Raw genomic sequence first — 21,866 nt, forward strand, 5'->3', positions numbered from 1 at the left:
GCCCCGCGGCGCCGAGCTCGGCGAACTTAATAGCCGGCGGCTGTACTCGCGAAATATATCGTATCGCTGAATTTAACTACTCGATAATATTGTCCCAGCGGGCCGTAGCAATATCCAAGATTCATATTCGGACCGGACCGAATCAGAGGATCGATAATGCCGAATTTCGTTCCCTACTCGAATTTAGCCGCGGTTTTATTTACCACGGATAAAGATATCTCTCTTTCGCCCTCCTCTTCCCCCCCCCTCTCTCTCTCTCTCTCTCTCTTTCTGTCTTTCCTTCTCCCTCTTTTCTCCCTCCTTGTCCTTCCCATGTTCGGATTTCATCGCGTTTTGAGCGCGCGTACGTGCGAGAACTTTATTATCTTTATTACCTCGCTTTATAGAATTTTAACGTCGTCCACTTTACGGGCGATTACGCTCGGCTAGTCCGGTCGGATGAAATCAGCCATGTATTTATGTATTTGTTTCTCGCTTTCTCTTTCTGGCAAGGAAAGCCGCGGGAACGGTCGATAACACTTCTTCGAATTTCCGATATCTCGATACTGCGTAATAAGTACGTAATAATAGAGAAGTCAGTGTAGAGGATTGTCAGTGTGGAAGATTATTCATTATGTTCTTATCTTTAGGCGCGATTAAATATAATATTATAGTTATGTCCTCCTCGCGATCAGACACACAAGCCTGTCTCACATCGCGCACACATACAACGCGTGATCAGTATTCGGCGGGCGCTTACCGTGCGATCCAATTCCATCTTGAAGTTATAAATTTTTTTTGCGACGCTCGTAAAGACGCGCTTGAGCAGAATCGTCGTCATATATCGGGTGTCCTTCACAAAAGGCCGCAACGAGTCAGTCGTTAAGTTACTGAAAGACCCCCGGAGCTACAATCGATCGTATAAAACTTTCGACATTCTAAATTGCAAAGCTCCCATATACGAGTGCTGACGAACGAGGGAGTGAAGGCGTTATTTACTTCATTATTTTTTTATCCTGTGGCGAGTGAAGAAACTGACAGCGCTCACTTCGTCGAATTAACGATAAAAAATCCGATATCTGTAATGAACGGGGAGAAGATGAACTTCGATATTTCTCGTCTAATGTGACGGAATGAGGAAGCAGGCATTGAATATTCGAGGAAATCGAGTTCACTACAGTCACCGGGAAAAACCGCGTGCTATTGCATCTGATTGCTAGTGATGGGAGATATCTCGGTGGTCGGTCAAAATAGGACCAATGGCGGAAACGGCAACATTGGATCGGCAAACTTTATCGAAATTTTACGACAATTCTAAGGCATTCGTATTAGATGAGAAACGCAGAATCATCGAAAAACTATCGTAACTCATTTTATTTAACTCATTTTATAACGAATAAAAATGTGTGCAGACGAAGTGCAGACGAAATATTACGACGACATAGTGCGTATTTCTTTTTATTGATTCCCAAAGAGGGAGAAATGATCGAACTCTTCATGATAGATATTCGTTAATTATCGAAAGACAATTGACAAACACTTGTCGCAGCAGCTTGCAGCTTTGTTTTGGGCCACCGTGTCTTCCTTTTTCTCTGTTATTCCCCTCCCTCCCTCCCCCCCCCTCTCTCTCTCTCTCTCTCCGTCTTTCCTCGGAATCTCATGCTTCTTTTAGTCGGCCGTAGCCGAGAAGCCTTATGTTTGCGCGGTAGTAGACTTAAATCAGATTGGATCGGGTCAGCTTCACGTCTCTCGCCTTTTAAAATAAAAGGTGGCATCTTGGGGAAATTTTCGCTCGACCGAACAGCTCACTGTCTCCTTCCCTCCCTTCCTACGATATCTTTTAGGCTTGATGCAACGCGGCTAATCCAGCAACAAATACGCAATGTAGTTCGATTGCATAAGCTCTAATTGATATGCGTCGTTAGAAAATTTATTAAACATTTAATAGATCGGATCAATTAAAGTGTTAACTGAGCAAGCAATTTAAGAAACAGATCGTATAAAAATTAGGGTTTTGAATGTTCAGTTTATCATTCAGTCAATAAGAGCGTTTCTTAAGAGAGAGATATCATTTATAGTTTAATATTTCGAATAAATATCTTATTTCAAAATACGCACATATAGCTTATATGTGCGTATAGCATCTTTTCATTTAAATAAGAACTTTTGTTTCACGCAGAAAGATATTTTTTAATTTACAAATTCCAAAAGATTTTACACGTATATGTGTAATATTTTTATTCTGAAAAACATACACGAAACATAAATGTATAAAAAGAAAGAATCTTATATACAGTCCAATGTTCGTTCAGTATTGGATCAAGGAGTCTACTGTCGTGTATCTAACAGAGAATATCTGGGAAGAAGTAATTTATTTTGAAATTTTTATTTTTAACACGTACAATCCCTTTCATATATATGTAGCCTTCAGCGACGTTATTCGTATAGTAAACGTGGTTTTTGATGTGTCGCGACATAGTTTAATTGAATATTACGTCACTGACGAGGACTGGCTGACCCGGTTCCCTCCACCCCCTCACTCTCTCACTCTCTCACTCTCACTCTCTCTCTCTCTCTCTCTCTCTCTCTCTCTTCTCTTTCATTTTCTCTCGAGCAGCTCGAAACGGGAGGGCAGTCGCGTCTCGCGCACCGAGGGAGATCGAATTTGCGAAATGGCTGTGTATGAGGGTTGAATTCCTGACGAGGTAATTCGCGAGGGCAGAGGGAAGTAATGTCCCGTGGAAAGTAGAAAGGAAAAGCTCGTAAGGGGGCGAAATTCAAAGTGAATTTTCCAAAGTAGGCAGCACATTACGGCGCGCCGTCAATCGACTTTGTTAGGGAGTAAAGTTGTCGTCAGACGTGCGCGCGAAGTCGCGTTTAGGCATTTCGTGGAGAGCTTTTCAATCCACGTGGATACGCCGTTAACGAACGATGACACGTCGGCAGATGCAAATGTATCGTATGATGTATATTTCATTTCGCGAGTACGGGATTCCGTTCACATTGTTCGTCAATTTATCCGGAATTATTAAATATAACTTTCTCAGTATCACGTGCGTTATAAAAAAAAAAAAAAAAAAACGCTTGAATATAATATTAATAGTATATTAAATTACATCTACTACGATAATCACAAAGTAAGGTTTCGTTGTCCGACTCAGAATGTTCATTCGCGAAATCGCTTTTATTTTTAGATATTAAGTAGCGCGCTAAATGCAGGACGCTGTACACGGGGGAAATTCGCGGTCGAACGAAATCGTATTGTACATTTCGACTGCGCTGCGCACGTTAAATCCCGCATATACGTTCAATCGGACGTCGCTCCTCTTGATCGCGGAATTTAATCAACATCGAAGACTTTTCTTTATTGCAAGTCGTCAAACGCGTTTAAGTAGAATAAAAGCGTACGGTGGCGCGCGATAGAGAGACGAAGCGAAATTGTAAAGAGAAAGAAGAAAAAGAAGGAAGTGATGGAAGAAGGAGAGAAAGGGAGAAGAAGACGAGAGGAGGGGAAGGGGGGTGGGGGAGAGGCTGGAGAAGAGAAAAAGCACGGCCAAGAGGGGGATGGACCGCGCGCGGTTTTCATCTGCGAAAATTAAGGAGGAATCCGCTGCGCACCGGTAAGAAAGTCCGCGCTAATTAAGGCTGTTTCTTCGGAGATTTCCTCTTTCGTGGCGCCGGCCGGCCGGCCTGAGCTTTTAAATAAATTATACCGAGTTAAAAGCCTCTCTTCGCACTTCTCTCCTCAGATAATCCGTGAGGCTGTTTCGCTCCCGAAGTTATACCCGGGGGAGAAATCTCGGGGGGTGGAAAACGAGCGACGAGCGTTCCCCCTCCCGCGTTATAGGTATAATGCACCGAGTGATCTAGCGGGGAATACTTCCCGTTGCGATTACGCTGTGAAACAAATAGAATGTACGTCCGGCAGCTGCTGTTATCGCTTCGGCGTTTAAACGAGAGTACGATCGATGCAGCGAATTCGGATTCACAACTCTTCCCTCGTTGACTTCTCTTGCTTGTTGCTGCACAAATCGTATAATTAGATTTATTATTGGAATGTTCCGTGCCCATTTTTTTTCTGAACAGAAACGTTCAAGGATTAACAATTTTTGGGATATATACGACTGTACGCAAAGGTTACCTCGGAACCTAAAGAAAAAATTATTAAAGCTATCCTCATGAAGCATAAGGCCCCGATGAGGCTAAAAGTAGGGATGCCTCATTATTATATCAGGCTCTGAGATGGATCTTTTAGGGATACCTTAAATTTTACGAATTTTAAGGCTCTGATAGGAAAAGCTGAAAAGGACTTTAGACGAATTTTTTAGGAATGCCTTAGATCTGATAAATAAGGCTTTGATAGGGAAAACTGATGTGGGACCCTCAGAAGGATCTTTTAAGAATGTTTTAGATATACAAAATCAAGTTTTGTTATAGAAAATTAATAATAAATTAATAATAATTAATAATCTGCAGCGTGTAATAAAATTGTCATAGTTTAGTGTTGTTTTAGTAGGTACGTTCTGTCTAGTTCTTTTAAAGATTTTTTAATTTATACCGCAGTTAAAAATAAATTTTATTATTAGTTTCATTAGTTGCCATATTTATTAATCTCTTCCAAGGATTTTTCTAGTATTGCCTTCGTTTTAAAATGTAACAAACTCTAATAAGAACAGCAGGATTTTTACGTGTGAAAGAATGTGCTATATTTTATTGTAAAGTATAGTACTTTGAGATAAAAAATTCTTATTGTATATCAACAAGGTTATAAAAAAATAAAGAAATTACAATTTAAATTTCTTGGAATGAAAAGAATATTTTTACTCAAGCAATAGCAAAAATATTTCGACTCACAATTGCAAGAGTGAATGTCTCACTCAAACTTAGAATGGATTTTAGCTCCGTATCTTAATATTACTCACAAAACTCCCATTAATATTTCCTTATAAGGAGCCGTTAGACCATTTGTACATTTATACATCTTGTAGAACCCTTGTCTTTCTTATCCCTGCTAGGACCCCATTAATGTAAGGGAAAAATAATCAGGCCCTTACCAGAGCCCTATTAATTGTTCTACTCGGGAATCTATATTTAGGAAACACGAACAAATGGCAAAATCTTATCCCTTTCTAGTTTATCTTCCCGTCGCTTTTCCTTCTTGTCTTACTTTTTCAATTATATTTTTATTCTCTATCGTAGTTGCAAAGAAGGTAGAAAAGATTTCGAAATATCGAAGAAAAAATAGTTATCAGAGCTTGATCAGAACAAAGCACGCCTGTGAATCGTTAGGATCGATCCTCGAAGAATTGTGGCAGGGACGAAGATAGGGTAGGCAGTAACGCCAGTCCGACGATGAAGATTCTACATAGCGCAGGAAACGTCGGTTAAGAGCAGTTGTAAACATGCCGGTCGGCTTTTCGGGATTTCGAATTGTTCGTTCTTTGTAAGGCGTCGTCGACCGACACCGAGTCGTCGTTAAGGCCATTGTTCTCACGGTTCTCCCGGCACGGTTAAGAACGTCTCGACGGCTCCGCCACCTCGAGTTAAGTAGATGTTTCTCAGGACGTCGGGTGCATTTTTAAATAATTCGATGCAAAGCAGCCAAGAAAAGACGCGAATTCTCTCTCCTGGTAGCCCCTTACCGCGCGCTACCCGGCTACGCAGGAGAGAGATGAAAGAACGAATGGAATTTCCATGGGATTCGCGCTCTTCCTCACGCGGCAGACGTGGCTGGAAAACGCGAGCGATTCGGAGCGACTTTTACAACTTAATTTTTGCGTATTTGCGAGGTGCGACAAAACGGGGGAGAGGGGCCGGGGCGGGCGAGAGAATTGGCTTCACGGGAGAAAAGTAAATTTTCCAACGCGTTTGCTCACGCACACATGTCACGCGTTTGTAAGCGACGTGCCGTCGCTGAATTAAAGACATTTTATTAATACTTCGTCTAATAAACCGGGCTATTACAAATAAAGAGCAAACGCGATTTGAGCTCGCTCGATTTATCAAATCTTTGTCAAATGTCGTGTAAACATAAAACTGCGATAAATCGAAAAGTCCACTCGTCATTGATGTAACACGGTCTCATAAAATTTTCATCGAAAATAAAGATTTGAGGTTTAATAGACTCTAGACACTTTTGTACCAAAACTGGCATAATCACGATTATAGTAAATTGTTGAAATCACTATATGATTCCTTAATCGCGCGATATAAACTAAATCAAAATTTTCCTTTCGTTTTCAAGAAAAGTGACAATTTTCCAAAGCGCGATAAATTCTGCAAAAATGAAACTATAAATAATTACAACAAAATACTCAAATTTTCTTGACTAAAAATCCAATTTCTTTGAAGCGGACCGTCATCATGTTGATAAAGTTAGGCAATGCGCCTTGAAAGGTATGACGCCGACCGTCTTACGCGGTAAAAGCTACGTTACTTTATCAGTATATGAAAAAAACGCGAGGCATTGCTCTTCCTTATTATAATTTATTGCTCTTATCTCAATCTTATGTTTTCCGGAGGATATACGTTGCGAGTCTTCCCCACTATCTAAATCTAGAGAGGTTCTTACGAGCTGACTATCAAGTAGCGAAGATAGATGCTAAGTCAGACGATGAGATATCACTCCCGGCAGAAACAGCCGCGGTGCATTTACTAATACCAATATGGATGAATCCTCCAAATAAATCGCCGTAACGCGAGCGACACAAAGTAAGGACGAGACAAACAAAGAAACAAAAGTTCAGATTAATTTGACAAATATTCGAACAACCTTGAAACGAGTCATCGAGAAATGTCGCGCACCACCTTATTATTTCGCGCGCTTTACGTCATTTCCAAATTCCGCAATTCGCGCGGACTGTGTGAGAGCAGATTGCTAGTACAGATTACTATATGTATAAGACGGCGATTCTCCGAATGGAAGCTGACTATCAAGTAGCAAGGATAGATGCCAGGGCGGACGGTATTAACCACTCCGCCTATTGGTATTGGCACATGCGCTCGGAGAAAATATCGCCGAGTCGAGAATTCGCGAATAAATCTAAATAACCTTCGTATCGGAATACCGCGCTCTTTCGTATCTCGATCCCACGTATTTATTAAGAATTGCAATGGTAAGAGGGTAGATAGGGGCAGGATTTCTCCCCCTCGTGCGATAACAGATATATCATATTTTATTTCTCATTGTCTAATAAAAAGAGGAAAACACTCGGAAGAAAGCCGGAGAGAGGTCAAAAGGCTTCCGTAATGTAGACGCACGGCTCGTAATGTACACGACATGAAAAGTACATTTTGGAAAATGCATAGATATCATGTGACACGCGCGCTGCTGAATAATGCCCAAATAAATGAAGATATACATATATATATATACGCATATAAACAAAAGTTACCAAGGCCCTGGATGACGAGGGAATCGGAAAAGTCAAGCAGTAGTAAAAAAGGGAGGTGCAGGTTTCCTCTCAAACACTTTATATATCGTACAATTTATTCCTTAGAAACAGGGGGATACATCATGAGGATAATGCTGTTGTTTATTTATACATTTCATTCTTCAACTTCCAAATCAAAATATAAAATACTGGTAAAATTTATACAATCTATTAGATTACGTGAATCATCGTAGAAAATTCGAAAGTAACGATAAAGGGACAACTCACAAAGCTCGTCCGTATAAAGATTAACGTGCAAATTGAATACTTGAAATTGAACATTTCAATTTACAAGCGTGTTCTATAAATCTCGCATTCGCACACACATATATATATATATTCATGCGCATATATATTCGCATTATCAGCGGTATGTATCGATCTTCCTTTTCAAGTTACGTGTATCATTTGTTCTCTTAAAACCCGATCACTTCTTGCAAATCAATCGCGCGTAACTCGGAAAAATACCAAGCAGCATAATTTTACGGTACGGTATCATCGCTCATCGCGCGAAACCGCTTCGAGCGATACTCGCGAACACGAACGGCGCTTCTCTATCAATATATTTAAAAATCGACGTCACTTTTTGCAAACGGAAAATTATAATTACGCCTATTCGCACCTTTTCTACCAATCGCACAATCTACTTATCTCTATCACCTGTCACTTCCCCACGCATTGACGCCAGCGGAAACAACGCGCGAACGCTTCTTCTGTTTCGCACCAGATTGTTCTATGTCAGTCCAGATCCAAAACCTCCCCAGGAACAAAACTGTCCTCGCGATTCCCCTTTTGGCCTCTATCGACGAAGTGATTGTCGGGCGATAGATCCTTGCCGGTGAAACGGCTTCCAAAATTCAGAAAATCCGTGTCACATGGGCTTCCGGCCTGCACAGGTTCGGAAAAACATTCTCTTTTCCGTCGCATTGACCGTAATTACTCTCAAAGGTTTTTACTTGAAGCAAAAAGCTGTCCGCGTCGTCGTTCTCCATCGACTGTCGGTGCAGTCGTCGCGGCGACGGCACGGTCGCGCACTGCTGCAGGACGTTGTCGCAAAAGTCCACCATGATATCCGTTTCCTAGAGCGAAGCGTCAGACATTCGGACAAGTTGTTGTTAGGGTCGAAGTTAATCGAACGACGAAAGAGGAATCCGCCATTGAAGTGGCTTAATTTGCTATTTAATTTATTATTACATTGTTAGAACAACAGTTAGAGTTAGTTTAGTTGGTGCATTTAAAAACAAAAAAACAAAAAAAAAAAGAGAAAAGAAAACACGAACACACGATGAATTAACAGGCACGCGCGTGTCCACGCGACTAAAATCGAGGAAGAGCCTCGACGATTGTTCTCTTTACTTACAAATTTATTTTTATCGTCGACAACCTCGACGACGTTGCCCTGCTCGGTCGTGGTGATAATGCCAGTGCCGAGCTTTTTGCCGAGTATCTTCACCTCTTTCCGGCATCCTTCGGACGCCGCGTCCATTATATTGGGCACGCAGGTGCTCGTCTGTAGAGTCGTGTTTTTGAGAAACAGCTCGAAAGGACTGAGCGTCCTGGTGGTGTCTTGATAGTGCGCAGTGATCGTGTCGCGATTGTGATTTTTCGGTCCCAGAATCTTCACCTCGTTGTAACCGGGGAATATCTTTGGCGGTGGCTGGCAAAACTTGTCACTGAAAAGCTGCAAAATACGAATGCAAATACCTCTCTCGTATAATGCGTTAACCGAATAGGATCATGTCCTTATAAGATCAATTTCATCCACAAACTTTGATGCTCTGATTTCCGGGGTCAAGCATATTCATGTCTGATTGACCGAACGGTATCAAGCCGGTATCGCAGTCGTCGTCAAACATAGAGGACAGCTTCATCTTTGGATCGTATTCCGAATGGTGATCTTCAACAGGGGAGACACCGAGGATGTTTAGATCCTCCACAAAGCTCTGACCGCTCTTCAAGTATGGCAATGTCTCGTTCAATAGCGACAATGGTGGATGGTTCTTCGTTAACAGAGACGATAACGAGGAGTGCGAGCTGGTGGATAGGTTCGAGGATTGACCCAAGATGCCCGTTAAATCTTGTTGGTTCGTTGGCATAGCCATTACTACAATCGATGAACATGGATGAGACTTACAAACATACCTACGTCTGAAAATCGATTTTACGTCGCGTATCGTACACGAGAGAATTGTTTCCGAAAGAGCATCTTAACCCGCAACTGCTGTGAAGCCATTTTAAGTACGCGCACACTGTTCACCGGTCAAATTGACCGGTAGGAAACGGAATTGATGAATATCTTGACAAATAACACGACCACACAACTGCGCGTATATCAGTCGACTGACATTCAGAATGTAAGAAAATACACTGACGGATGAACACGCAACTAGAAAATTAACCGCGTTATTTCAATTTCAAACAGCGCAATGGTCTCAAATTGACCGGAGAACAGCAGTTACGGGTTAAATATAAATGTATTTCTTTATATCACCACAATATCGCGACAATCTTCTCCTGAACTCTGACGTATTGTAAAGTAACAAACATGTATCAAAATTTTCTATGCAAACTCAATCATTGACCGGGTTTCCAAAATACACAATTTAAGTGAATTATTGAATAATATCCCGACTGTTTCAGTCGTATTTATACGCCAGAATATGTCTTGAGAGACGTACGTACGTTCGACAGTTCGATGGTATTCTAACTAGTTTTATATAAATTGAGACGTTATCGCAAATTCACCTACCATCGCCGTGCCCCAGCAACGCGCTATCGCCGTCGATACCCAGCGATTTGGGACCGAGCACGAGATCGTCGATTTTGGTCTGGGAAAGGAATGTTATGCCATCCACGAAACGATCGTCGAGGCTTTTACCCTCGAGAATCCTAATGTCTTTGTCCTCGAGAATTTCGATGCCGTCCATTGACATAGATTTCTGGCCGGATTCCAGCACCATGATCTGATTATCGTTGTCGCCGATGATGACGTCACCGTTATTGCGTATATTGGCGAGATTGATAGCGTCCGCCTGTTCGCCGTCAAGAATCGTTACGTCGTGGGAATTCTGCGCCATCAAGTCGCGAGCTTCGCTGTTCGTCATAATCTGCAAGCATAAACGCGCGCGCGCGCAAATAGCACGGTCGATGTTGAGAGTTGTTAAAGATAACATATATGCAGTGCTCTCGATTGCTCATTACGATACTGTTGATCGAAACGCGCACAACCAACGTCGTTGTTTCCGTTGCGTTCTTAGCTTATGACAATTGTAGCGTTGATATTTCGCAAGAATCTCGGGGAAATCGATAATAACAATTACATTTTACCAAAGCGATTAAAATTTAGAATTAAAAAAAGATATACATATAATAAAAAAGTATATGCAATAAAAATTTACATATATAGCGAGTACCCGGGATCTTTTGAAGAAGAAAAATTGTAAAGATTAATAATCAAAACTGAAAAAAAAATCAAATACCATTTTGCAAAAATCGTAATAGTTTAATCAAGTTATTAAAATTGAAGATGACCACATTCAGAAGTTCTTTCAATCGATAACTTGAAAATTTGCGTATTTATATTTGGTAAAGGACTTTTTCGTTCAGAATGACCTAATCTACAATTATATGATGACTATTGTGCCCAACGACAGATTTGGGATTCAGGGTTCAAAGTTCAGTATGCTCATATCTATCGCTAGACATCGCTAATTTGATGATTTTTAAATTTCAAAAGGTCGATAAATTGATAAAAGTTGCAAACAGAGTGAAAAGGTACTATTTTTTTCTCCCGATGAAACAGTTAGCGAGATACCGTAAGTTAAATATTGAAAAAGTTACCAAGTTTTCCTTAAATATTTCGAAAGATATTAGGCAAATAAAAGAATTTTTCAGACAAAAGTTGTTCAAATTAATTGGTAGAAAAAGATGATATATATTAAAAAATTAAGATTTCCATTCAAGACCAAAAGTAATGATCAAAAGTGAGTATCTCGAAAATGGCGCCATCTATAAATGATATAGTTGTTTTATGCTTCCCTTGAAACCATACAATTTTTGTCTGGAACATTTTCTTCTAAAATGCTTAGTTTTCGAGATATTTCACCGTCCTGATATTTTTTATATATCTTACATAATAAATAATTGCATATATATGTATACACATGTAAAAATATTTTACATTCAAAATCAAATTGACAGCGTTTAAAACACGGAAGATACACAAAAGGATTTTCTGCCAAGCGATCTATTTACTCCATCAATAGACAAGATTAATTAACTTTCTTGAGTTGTAATGGAAATTATAAATTTATCAAAATTCTGATAGAATTCTATCAATAGATGTGTTATTCGGATTTCCAATGCTAATTTGAAGAAGCGCAAAAGACAAATTTCAGCAAACGTTCCAAGAGAGCGTTAGACGACACATTTCGCAAGCGTGGCAGTATTACGGTTCCCTAAATAGAGAAATCTATGTAAGGGAATGTAGGCGCCTGACGTGAATGCCCCGAATGTCGCGTACGGTACGTTGAAAAGTCGATCGGAAAGACGTTGACGGCGTAATGCCAATTCCGCACGGGGAAGTACGTGTCGCCTACGTGAAGATAAAGATGCCGAGAGACAGTGTTATATTATTCCTATTACTCCTATTTTTTTTCTCCTCGCATTTTTGCCGCGCGCAAATATAATATAATATGCGCGCTCGACAAAGCCTCAACTGGCAAGGCCTCGAGAGCTTTACGTAACGGAAAAGCCCCGAATCTCTGGTAAAGAGAAGCTAAACTGCTTTTCTTTTCGCTGCAAATTTAATTATGCGTTTCGTGCGTTTCTCGACGTGCGTCATATTTCAGCTTATCACTCGCAAAGTATTAGACCCACTAGGAATTCTTCCATTATCAAGTACCCTATGCGAACGCTTAACAAAGCTTCACCGCAGAAGCGAGTCTGTTTCCGCAATCGTTTCCGCGTTACCTCGTAACGACCATCCTCGGTGGCGCGAACAAACTGTATCCCGCCTTGCGCCGCCAACTCCAGCAACTCGTTGCAGTCCTCCATCGATGGAGCCGAGTTCGAGGCGCTTTGCCGGTGGTCTGGTTCATCGCGATTCAGCTCGGAGAACGAAAACTGCGAATCCAGCGCCGTCACCAGATCGTTGTCCGCTAACGGGATCGGAGGATCGGGAAAACATTCGGATGATAATTCAAGAGAAAATTTAGAAAAAGAAATTGAAAAAATGCGAAGAATTTTTCTTTTTCTCTGTCGGATGGTGAATATCGCGCGAAGTCGACGGGCGTTCACCTTGCTCATGTTCCGTGCCGGGCGGCTCGACGATGAAGCTGGATTTGCCGTCGGGTTCGATGTTTTGCATCACCGTGGCGACTACGGGTACCTTCACCTGCACGGCCTTCCCACCATCGGTGTCTCCCGTGGCCTCGTTGGGATTCGGAGTTATTTTCCCGGCCATTCGCAAGTCCTCGGCAGTCGCGGGTGTAAGTGCCTGCGGTGAGCGGTCCGTTTTCGTACGTTTTCGTCGAATTTCGATAGCAATTTCGCGGACTCTAGTAACCGAACGCGCTAATTTCATTTGCAATATTGATCGTTTTTCGTCCTCGCGCGTGCGGAGACGCTATTCTAAAGCTAACGGCGAGAGCGAGATAAAAACGTGATCGGAACAATGTTGTTCCGTTCTGCAGCCTTCGTGTCGGTTGGTGTATGTGTGTGTGTGTGTGTGTGTGTGTGTACAATGGCGAGATATCATAAATCCCGCAACAATTTTGCACCGATTTTTTTTGTTTAGAATTTTATTCATCTTCGTCGCGAGTATTTCGATCTTTGCTGAATATGTACGTGATGCTCGCGAATAAAAATGAATACTGATTAATACGCGATACATTAATGACTCAGTAACGCGAGGTTGTCGCTGATGACGCGCTCTGCGTCTGCAACTAGCTGCGCTTATAAAAGCTGCAACTAGTTGCGCTTATAAAAGCTGCAACTAGCTGCGCTTATAAAAGCTGCAGCTAGAAGGGAGAAGGATTACCCACGGCAAGATAAACGAAATAACAAGTATACTCACAAAACATCGAATCTCTTCGCTGTAATATTGGGTATATAACTTTTAATTAGGTTCTTACGAAATCAACTAAAGTCCGAGCTTTATTGAATGTGCGCTCTAGTTGATAAAAAGAATAATCATACTAGAACGAATTTTGAAAATATCAAATTAATCTTGCAACGACTTGATAATTATCTTCAACATCTAAACGTAGTTTCAAAATTTTATGAACGTTTGAATTGTTTTAATCTCATAGGCAAATTTCTGAAAGTAAACAAATGTACGTTTCTGGATAATAGAAATAACTTGTGTACCTATCATTTCCGCCAAGAATCTAGAATCGTGGAATAAGGCAATTGTATGCAGTAGATACGAATGATACTTACGTGTTTATTACTCGCGGTGGCCCAAACCTTAACAAGAATCGGTATACCTTTGGCCGGCTTGTAGAGAGCAAAAGGAACTTGGCCTTGGAGCAACGCCATCTCCATCGCCTTTGTATCAATTTTATCTATCACGATGCTGTCCGCTAAATCCAACTTTCATACAACAAGATTGCAACATTGATTACACATATGCGATTCGTCGTGTATTCGTTACAAGTGAAATCGCCACTAACCGAGTCAAAGTAATCTCTCCCCTTATTTTCGCTCGTTTGACCTCGATCGCCGCCATTGTACAGCTGTATGATTCGGACGTTTTTGCTGAAAACACACACAATGATCATGTACAGGGTGTCCAATTTTAATCTATCACTCCTCGTGACTTTGCAGAGAGCGGTCGTAGAGAAAAATGTTTCAGACAAAAGTTGTATGATTTCAAGAAGGGCATAAAACAACTATATCATTTTGTTTACGAATGATGCCACTTTCGAGATATTCACTGAATGAATGCACAATTTTTTATCACATGATCTTTTTCTACCAATTAATTTGGACAACTTTTGTCCGAAATATTTTTTTATTTACTTAATATTTTTTGAGATATTTAAGGAAAACTTGGTAACTTTTTCAACATTTAACTTACGATATCTCGCTATTTGTCGGAAAAAAATAATACTAGACTTTTTTGCTTTATTTGGTCTCGAGAAAATATATATATATATATATATATATTGCTACAATAGTGCCGTAACTTTTGTTAACTTATTGACTTTTAGAAATTTCAAAATTGTCAAATTAACAAAAGATAGATGATAGACTAAAATTGGACACTATGCACAGGATGTCTCAAACCATCTGGACATTCTCTCAACGGAAACGCAGAAAGGGTCGAAATGAGCATAAAAGTCCCGTACTATTTTGCGAAGTTCACAATAATTATCGAGTTATTAATTACAGAAATCTGACGAATGAGCGCGCGCCGAGATAGTATCGAAGCTTTGCAGCCGCTCGGACTATAGCGTGGTCCAGTCAATCTGTTGCCGGCGCGTGTTCAGGGGAAGGACAACGCATAGGAGCTACGAAATAAGACTAGCGCATAGCCGAATGGCGACGCATTGTCCTTCCCTTCGCCACGTATCAGCAACAGTTCTTAAATCGACTGAGCCCGAGTGGCTGCAATGCTTATCCAATCATTTATCTCGATTCACTCCTCAAATTCTATAATTAACCCTTTCACTGCTGAATTAACTTCCCTTGAGAAAATTTTTCAAATATTTGGTAGTCCTACGTTTTTTTGGGTCGCTAATTACAAATCTGAAGTCAGACTTGCAAAATCGAAAATGGCGGACTCAATGTATGGCGATCATGATGTACAAAATTAATGAAAATTCCAATTATTATTAAATAATGACCAGGTCGTAATAAGAACATATGACTCTAGACGATGGGGAACTCGATCGAGCTGGAAAAAATGTATGTGGGAAAATGTTCAATATCTGCATATTTATGCTCACTGGAGATTAAACATTCATTTTTGAGTAAAATAATATTGATAGTATGGATAAGATGGAGATACAGAATGAAAAAACTAGAAAGATAGAGTTAAAAAGTGCAAAAAGATCAAATTTCGGCCGTTTTTGTGGAAACATTTATAAAAAAAAAAAAAAATCTAACCTGCAAAAAAATACTGCAAAAAATATGTTTTTGTACAACATGAAAAATATTTGGTGAAAATTTCAGACCTCTATCGTTCAATACTCTCCGAGGAATCGATTTTTCCCTGAAAAAAGCATTTTTTTCAACGTCGATTTGTTTTAAATAATCACAAACGAATAATTGGGTGCAAAAACCTATTGGAGTATATGTTGAACAACTATCCAGTTATCTGGAAAACTCAAATCCCCGATTGGTTCTTCCAAATTATGTGATTTACAAAGCAAAATTGAATCAAGAAAAAGTGGGAAGTATACTTGCCACTAACAGTGAAAGGGTTAATAATTTTGTACCGTTGCGAATTTCGCAAAATGGATATGGGACTTTGCGTTCGCTTTGACCCGCTCTATGCCTCCACGAAAGATCGCTCAGGCGCTTCGGGACACCCTGTATATCGCGCGCTGAATATTCCCGGTAGACTTTTGATACCATCCCCCACGTGACACGACAATTCGATATATAATTACGGGCTTTCCCGTGCTGCAGGTAAACTACCGTTAATTATCGACCTTGTCAACTTTGACCTCTTCCGCGTACCTCTTCGCGACATTAGACTCGTTCGTCGCGGCTGCGGATTGGACATTGCCCGTGCTCCGATATTTCACGCCATGCTTATATTCCTCGTGCGACCTCAAAGCAAACCTGCGTGGAAACTCCTTTCCGCACACTCCGCAAGAGTACTGCATCTTGTCGGCGTGTGCATGCGCCTTCACCTTGTGGCAAACCAAATTCGACATCTGATTGAAGCCCTTGCCACAGAGATCGCACTTGTACGGCCTCTCGTTGGTGTGCGTGAAAACGTGGTTGCGCAAATTGCCTGAAGAAAGAATCGGAATTAATCGACGGATCCTCCCGACGGCCTCCCGACGAGTGGCGGCGATGCACCTTGCGAAATCAATCAACCCGGAGAGAGAGAGAGAAAGAGAGAGAGAGACTTAACCGTAAAGAGAAAGCCGGCTCCTCATTAAACCGAGGGTTACGCGTTTCGCGTGATTGACATTTTCACAATCGATTGCAAAAGAGAGAATCTGCCTGCTGTCCAGATATTATTACGGTAGTAGACGGTTACGTGTTATTTATACGTGTGTCCTCTGATACCTTTCTGATGAAATCCCTTGCCGCACACGTGGCACTTGTGCGGCTTGTGCTCCGAATGCGTTTTCCGATGGGAGATCAACGTGGATACTCTGGAAATTCGGATTACCTTATCAACAGGATGGTTACGAGATCCCATCGTAATCGAGGAAACGAAGCTCGCTGGGATGGAAGATATCGCGGGGAAAGATCGATCTCGCGTCTCGCGTCGAAACTTAAACCGGTCGGCATCAGGTTGGTGGAGAAGGCGATTACCGACCTATTAAACGTTTTCTTGCAGAACTCGCACACATAGGGCCTGGCGTCGCTGTGTATGGCTTTATGCTGGCTCAATGTTGACAGCTGGCGGAAGGCTTTGCCGCAAGCTTCGCATTTAAAGTTTCTCTCGTCTGTGTGCGTCGGCAGATGTCTCATCAAGGTGTACTGATGTCGGAACTCTTTTGAACCTGATTCGAATATTAAACGTAAAAGTTTCTTATAACGAAAACGAGTCGGCTGGCGCGCGCGCGCGCGGGTGTTAGGAAGTAATTACTCGTCGCGCCGCGTGATCCAACTAGAGAATTCTCATGTCGCGTCTGCCGCGAGAGGAGAAAATAAGATTCCGTCCGTTTCATCTCGATCTCGATCTCGCGTGCGAGATACATGCATCTCGCTCGCGTGATTGGTAATCAATAATTTAACATAAAGACGAAGAAAATGGAACGGTTATTCTGATCGCCTTGATCGGCGAGGAGGAAAAACCGCGAGAGAGTTACGCACAGATGCCGCATTCCCAAATTTTCAGCGTCTTGCCGTCTCGCTTTAAATACTTGACGAAATGCAACCTCGATCTCGGATCGTCCTTATCGATGAGTCGCGTCGTCGAGTTCGGGGGGCCGTCGGCGACGGGGTGCGAGTACACGATCATATTCTCGTCCGGCGCGCTAACGCTTTGCTCGAGAATCTGAAAATGCGGAAATTCCAAATTTCAACGAGAATACCAATAGGAACGGTGAGCAAGGGGAATTCCTCTGTCCCCCCCCCCGGTCTCCGTCAAGTATCGAGGAATTCGACGGGTAAAAGCGGGATAATACGCGCGACAATCAGTCGCCAGCCTTTTTCCGGGATTACGTTCGCGCTGTGAGAAATCTGTGAGCGGTCTCCTCTCCCAAGGACGGCGGCTGCTCCTTTCGTCGTAATTGCGCTATATCGCGCGCGCGCGCGTAGCAGATAGGCAAATACTTGGCGCATAAAAGCGTAAAAACGAGCGTATGCAAATGAGATTCTTCAAACTAAGAAGAAAGGGGTACAAAGTGAGAAGAATGGGCCAGATAAACGGGACGCCGGCGGCGGCCGCGTCAGGCGAAATATTTCATGCAAACTGTTGCTGCTGTAACGATACGCGTCGCCCAGCGACAAACAACTTTCACGCTAATAGTTCGACAAATATTTAAGATACCTTGCCTGTGCACTTACTTTATACCTTAGCGCGTCCTTGCCGAGGAATTTCGCGACAGCGCCATCGATATTGATCACGTCGGAGTCGATGGCCGCATCCATGTCCATGCACTCAGCCTTGAAAACGGTATCACATGATAGCGGATCTTTCTCATCGGTAAAACTGCCATAGCGATTAATTACTTGGATCAGCTGCTGGTCGGATGCGCTGCCCAATTCCGGCACGCTCGGCGGCGCATCGTTCTTCGAGTCCAAGCCCGACGACGTCTCCTCCTTCACGTAAACCTCGTAAACGCTGCGTCGCGCAACGGATTGGTCTCATCAATTCCGGAGATTAGTGACGCGATTAGTAACGCGATTTGCAATCGTAAACTGCGCACAAGCTTTCTCCCCCGCGCTGTATCATCATCGTCACCACGTTCGTTCGAAAGCTAATTATTTATCTCGAGAGCCTCGCGACATCTTTGCGAAAGGAATGCGCAAGAGTAATCCGCCGGTGTTTAGACATCTGATCGAGCAGCGAATTTCTTTTCTTTCCTTCCGGCAAAGCAAGCTCAAACGACCGAAAGCGTCCGCAAATTTATCCGTCAAAAGTTACACACACGCGCGTAACAGTGCGTGTAACAGATGGCACCGATTTCCGCCGGGGAAACGATATCACCTCCCGTTAAAATTGTGCGATTTCATCATTGTTTTCTCGTTTGCCCTTCTTCCTTTTTTCCCCTCCGGGACACGACGTTCAAATAAAGTAGTTCACGTCCGTGCTTACGCCAACGTATAGCGCACGAGCTCACCTGATAACTTCGTCCGGAATGGGACGAGGATATTGCACCTGCGCATCGTCGTACTGAGTTTCCCCTACGAAGTCGAAAAGCATCCGTGGGAAAGTGTTGTCTTATCTCAAAAATAATGACGGCGACGGTACATCGCTGCGCGCGCTCGCGCGCGGATATTTGCTATTTTACATCATCCCGGCGCGATCGCGCGGGCGTTTAATATTCCGCTGGCAATGGCCCGAAATTTATACCCCTCGTGATTACGCGCGGCGATGTTTCATCGTCCATCTTTTTATCTTTTCGCATCTTATTGCGCTATCCCGTGCGGCGCGATTAAAATTGTCGCGTCGATCTGACAGAGACCACACGTATATCCCGAAGCACACACGGATACTTCGAACAAGAGAAATCCGAGCCGCATGATGTGATGTTATCTGCGAGGAGACCGATCGAAAGCATCCTCGAGCTTCGCTCCGGAACTTCTCCGCGCGCGCAAGAGAGAGAGAGAGAGAGAACGAGAGAGAAAGCGAGAGAGCGAGAGAGAGAGAGAGAGAGAGAGAGAGAGAGAGAAAGAGAGAGAGAGAGAGCACTATTGTTTGGGTAAAACGTAAAGACGGCTAATCGGCGTGTAGCATCTCGAGCAAGACAAAGCTTGCATCGCGCTTCGTTATAGCGTGACCTTGACTCGACTTTCGTCCTGCACGAGCAACGCCACACGACTTCGACGACATTGTCACACACGCTCTCATTTTTCCCCAATTTGTTGTCGCGTTGTTGAAGGATTGTTTATTATATCTTGCAGTACGTCTGATCAAAAACTGACATCGTCGTATTTATCGTCGACTCATCCACCGATCGGGGGTATAAATCATTAAAACCGTGATTGTAATTCTGATGCGAGATAAATGGTGAGAGCAAAAATGAAACGATATTGATCACTACAACCAAACCAAATACATGTGCATGTACGTAAATTTTCCAAAGAAGAAAAAACCACAACTCCGTCAATTATGTGACAACGTGCAGTTCAATAATGTCCCACGGTTTATCATAAAATCATAAAGCATACTCAGGACGGTATCTTGCGAGAGAGACAGCGACTATTCCCCGAAAATGTTTAAGGACCTCCTCGTACGATGCAGACATGCGGTTTCATTCACAGCATTTCATCGTCGGAAAATTCCATACTCGAAAAGTCGACGGGAACGGCGCGACCGATCGTCTCTTCGGCGGTCGTGGCGCGACTCGCAACGATCGCGATAACGATGACGGCTCGGCCCTCGGCTTTTTTGTCTCTCCGACATTAAATAAACGAAAGCCGCCATGATCACAGCTCATTTTTCACGCGATGCACGTGAACATCCGCGCGCGCACGTATCCGTGGTCCTGCTCGCGATTCGACCGCCGACACGACATCAGCGGTAACGACGACGACCACGACGACGACGACGATGACCACGAGCGCGACGACGACGACGACCGCGACCACGACGACGACGACGACGAGGTCGACCACAAGGTCGTCGTCGTCGTCGACGACGACGTCGACGACTACCACGATGACGACAACGACGACGAAAATGACTACGTAACGTTACTCACAGTTGTATCCTTGTAACGAGTTATTCCGCGACATTTCTCGCACCGATCGTCCTGGGCCCTGGTGCTGCCTGCTCCCGGTCAACGTCATTCGCATCGACCACCACCGTGGATCCTAAGGATCCTAAGGAATCAGATCATGTACCACCGCGTGAACGCCGTCTACCGGCGAGCTTAGAATTTAGAATCGGCAGGAGCGTGTCCTTTCGAACTCTAGCCTCCTTTCGCTTCTCCGCGTGAAGCTTAATCGGTAACACTCGAAACGTCGCGATTCAATTTTTCCACGATTCTTGACGCGCGACTGCTGACATTGAAATTAACTCGAGCGTGTCCTGACAGCCGTTGGTAAATGTCAAAGTGATAAAATATCTACGACGCTAGATATGCGAGCAAGATATGCAATTTAATGAATGGTGTACAAGAATGTTTCAAAAAAAGCGTTTGAGATTTTAAGGACAGATAGTACTCACAAAATAGAGGAAAAAAGTGAACTTAGGTCCTGATGAACGTAGGTTAAAAGATTAATATTATCAGAGTTATAAACAATTATGTATTTCAATTGAAGCAAGTAACTTGCTTCTGATGCTTAGAGAATTTACAAATTTTCTACGTGTCCTCCTCTTATTTCTACACACGCTTCACATCTTTGCACCATAGAATTGCCAACTCTTCCAAAAACTCCCGGCTTCGTCCTAACTGTTTGACAAACATTTTCCATTTACATTTGTATTCTTCGGTTAATTGATTTGTTATTTATCGGTGAGGAATGCTCTTAAAAAATCTTCATAAAAAATGGATCCACCTAATCCATTTTTTACCAAAGGACCTTTTTTTGTTAACGGGAGGAAATCCACATGGATACCCTCCCCCCCTCCCCAAGAAGGGGATTATATCGGACTCTTGCCGACTAAAACCCTTCTATATTATACGGACTATAATAGTGCCCTAATTCTTTTCTTAATTTATCGATCTTTGGAAATTTTAAAATTATTAAATTAACAAAAGTTAGGCCACTATTATAGTACGTATAATATATTCTTGATAGTAAATAAAGTAAAAAAAGTCTAATATTATTATTTCTTTACGGCGAATAGTTAACGAGATATCGTAAGTTAAATGTTAAAAAAGTTACCAAGTTCTCCTTAAATATTTCAAAAAATATTAGGCAGATAAAAAAATGTTTCAGGCAAAAGTTGTTAAAATTAATTGGTAGAAAAAGAAGATATAATAAAAAATCGGGCTTTCCATTTAAAAAAAAATTAAGTTGACCTTAAACTGACCTTGAAAATGCTCTCCAAATAAAAAACTGATAATCCCTTTCTCTTTCCCCTTCGAAATCATGGAACACGTGTTTCAGCTTTTTTAATATCTTTCATAGTTTTCGAGATTTTTTACC

The 21,866-nt window shown here is 42.3% G+C and overlaps 1 protein-coding gene across 1 annotated transcript; it reads right to left on the reverse strand.

Annotated features, from left to right (window-relative positions):
• Window positions 1-7,653: 7,653 nt before the first annotated feature.
• Window positions 7,654-18,972, reverse strand: LOC105186226 (uncharacterized). Its single transcript, XM_025305325.1, has 15 exons — window positions 18,890-18,972; window positions 18,114-18,390; window positions 17,418-17,601; window positions 16,918-17,104; window positions 16,662-16,750; window positions 16,101-16,380; window positions 14,087-14,171; window positions 13,854-14,006; window positions 12,711-12,909; window positions 12,384-12,571; window positions 10,162-10,519; window positions 9,182-9,516; window positions 8,773-9,093; window positions 8,369-8,491; window positions 7,654-8,300 (listed from the first exon to the last, which is right to left on the reverse strand). The coding sequence occupies exons 1-15, from the start codon at window positions 18,970-18,972 to the stop codon at window positions 8,151-8,153; spliced, it is 3,012 nt and encodes a 1,003-aa protein (XP_025161110.1). The 3' UTR covers window positions 7,654-8,150.
• Window positions 18,973-21,866: the final 2,894 nt, after the last annotated feature.

The sequence above is a fragment of the Harpegnathos saltator genome, unplaced genomic scaffold (genome assembly GCF_003227715.2).
Source record: "Harpegnathos saltator strain DR-91 unplaced genomic scaffold, Hsal_v8.6 scaffold694, whole genome shotgun sequence".
Lineage (NCBI taxonomy): Eukaryota > Metazoa > Arthropoda > Insecta > Hymenoptera > Formicidae > Harpegnathos > Harpegnathos saltator.

Coding starts and splice junctions, on each gene's coding strand:
- LOC105186226 (XM_025305325.1), bottom strand. CDS start 18,972: ATGCTTTTCGACTTCGTAGGGGAAACTCAGTACGACGATGCGCAGGTG. Junction 12,572..12,710: donor CGGCACGGAACATGAGCAAG/GTGAACGCCCGT, acceptor CGATCCCGTTAG/CGGACAACGATCTGGTGACG. Junction 8,492..8,772: donor TCGACGATAAAAATAAATTT/GTAAGTAAAGAG, acceptor GCTTCGCTCTAG/GAAACGGATATCATGGTGGA.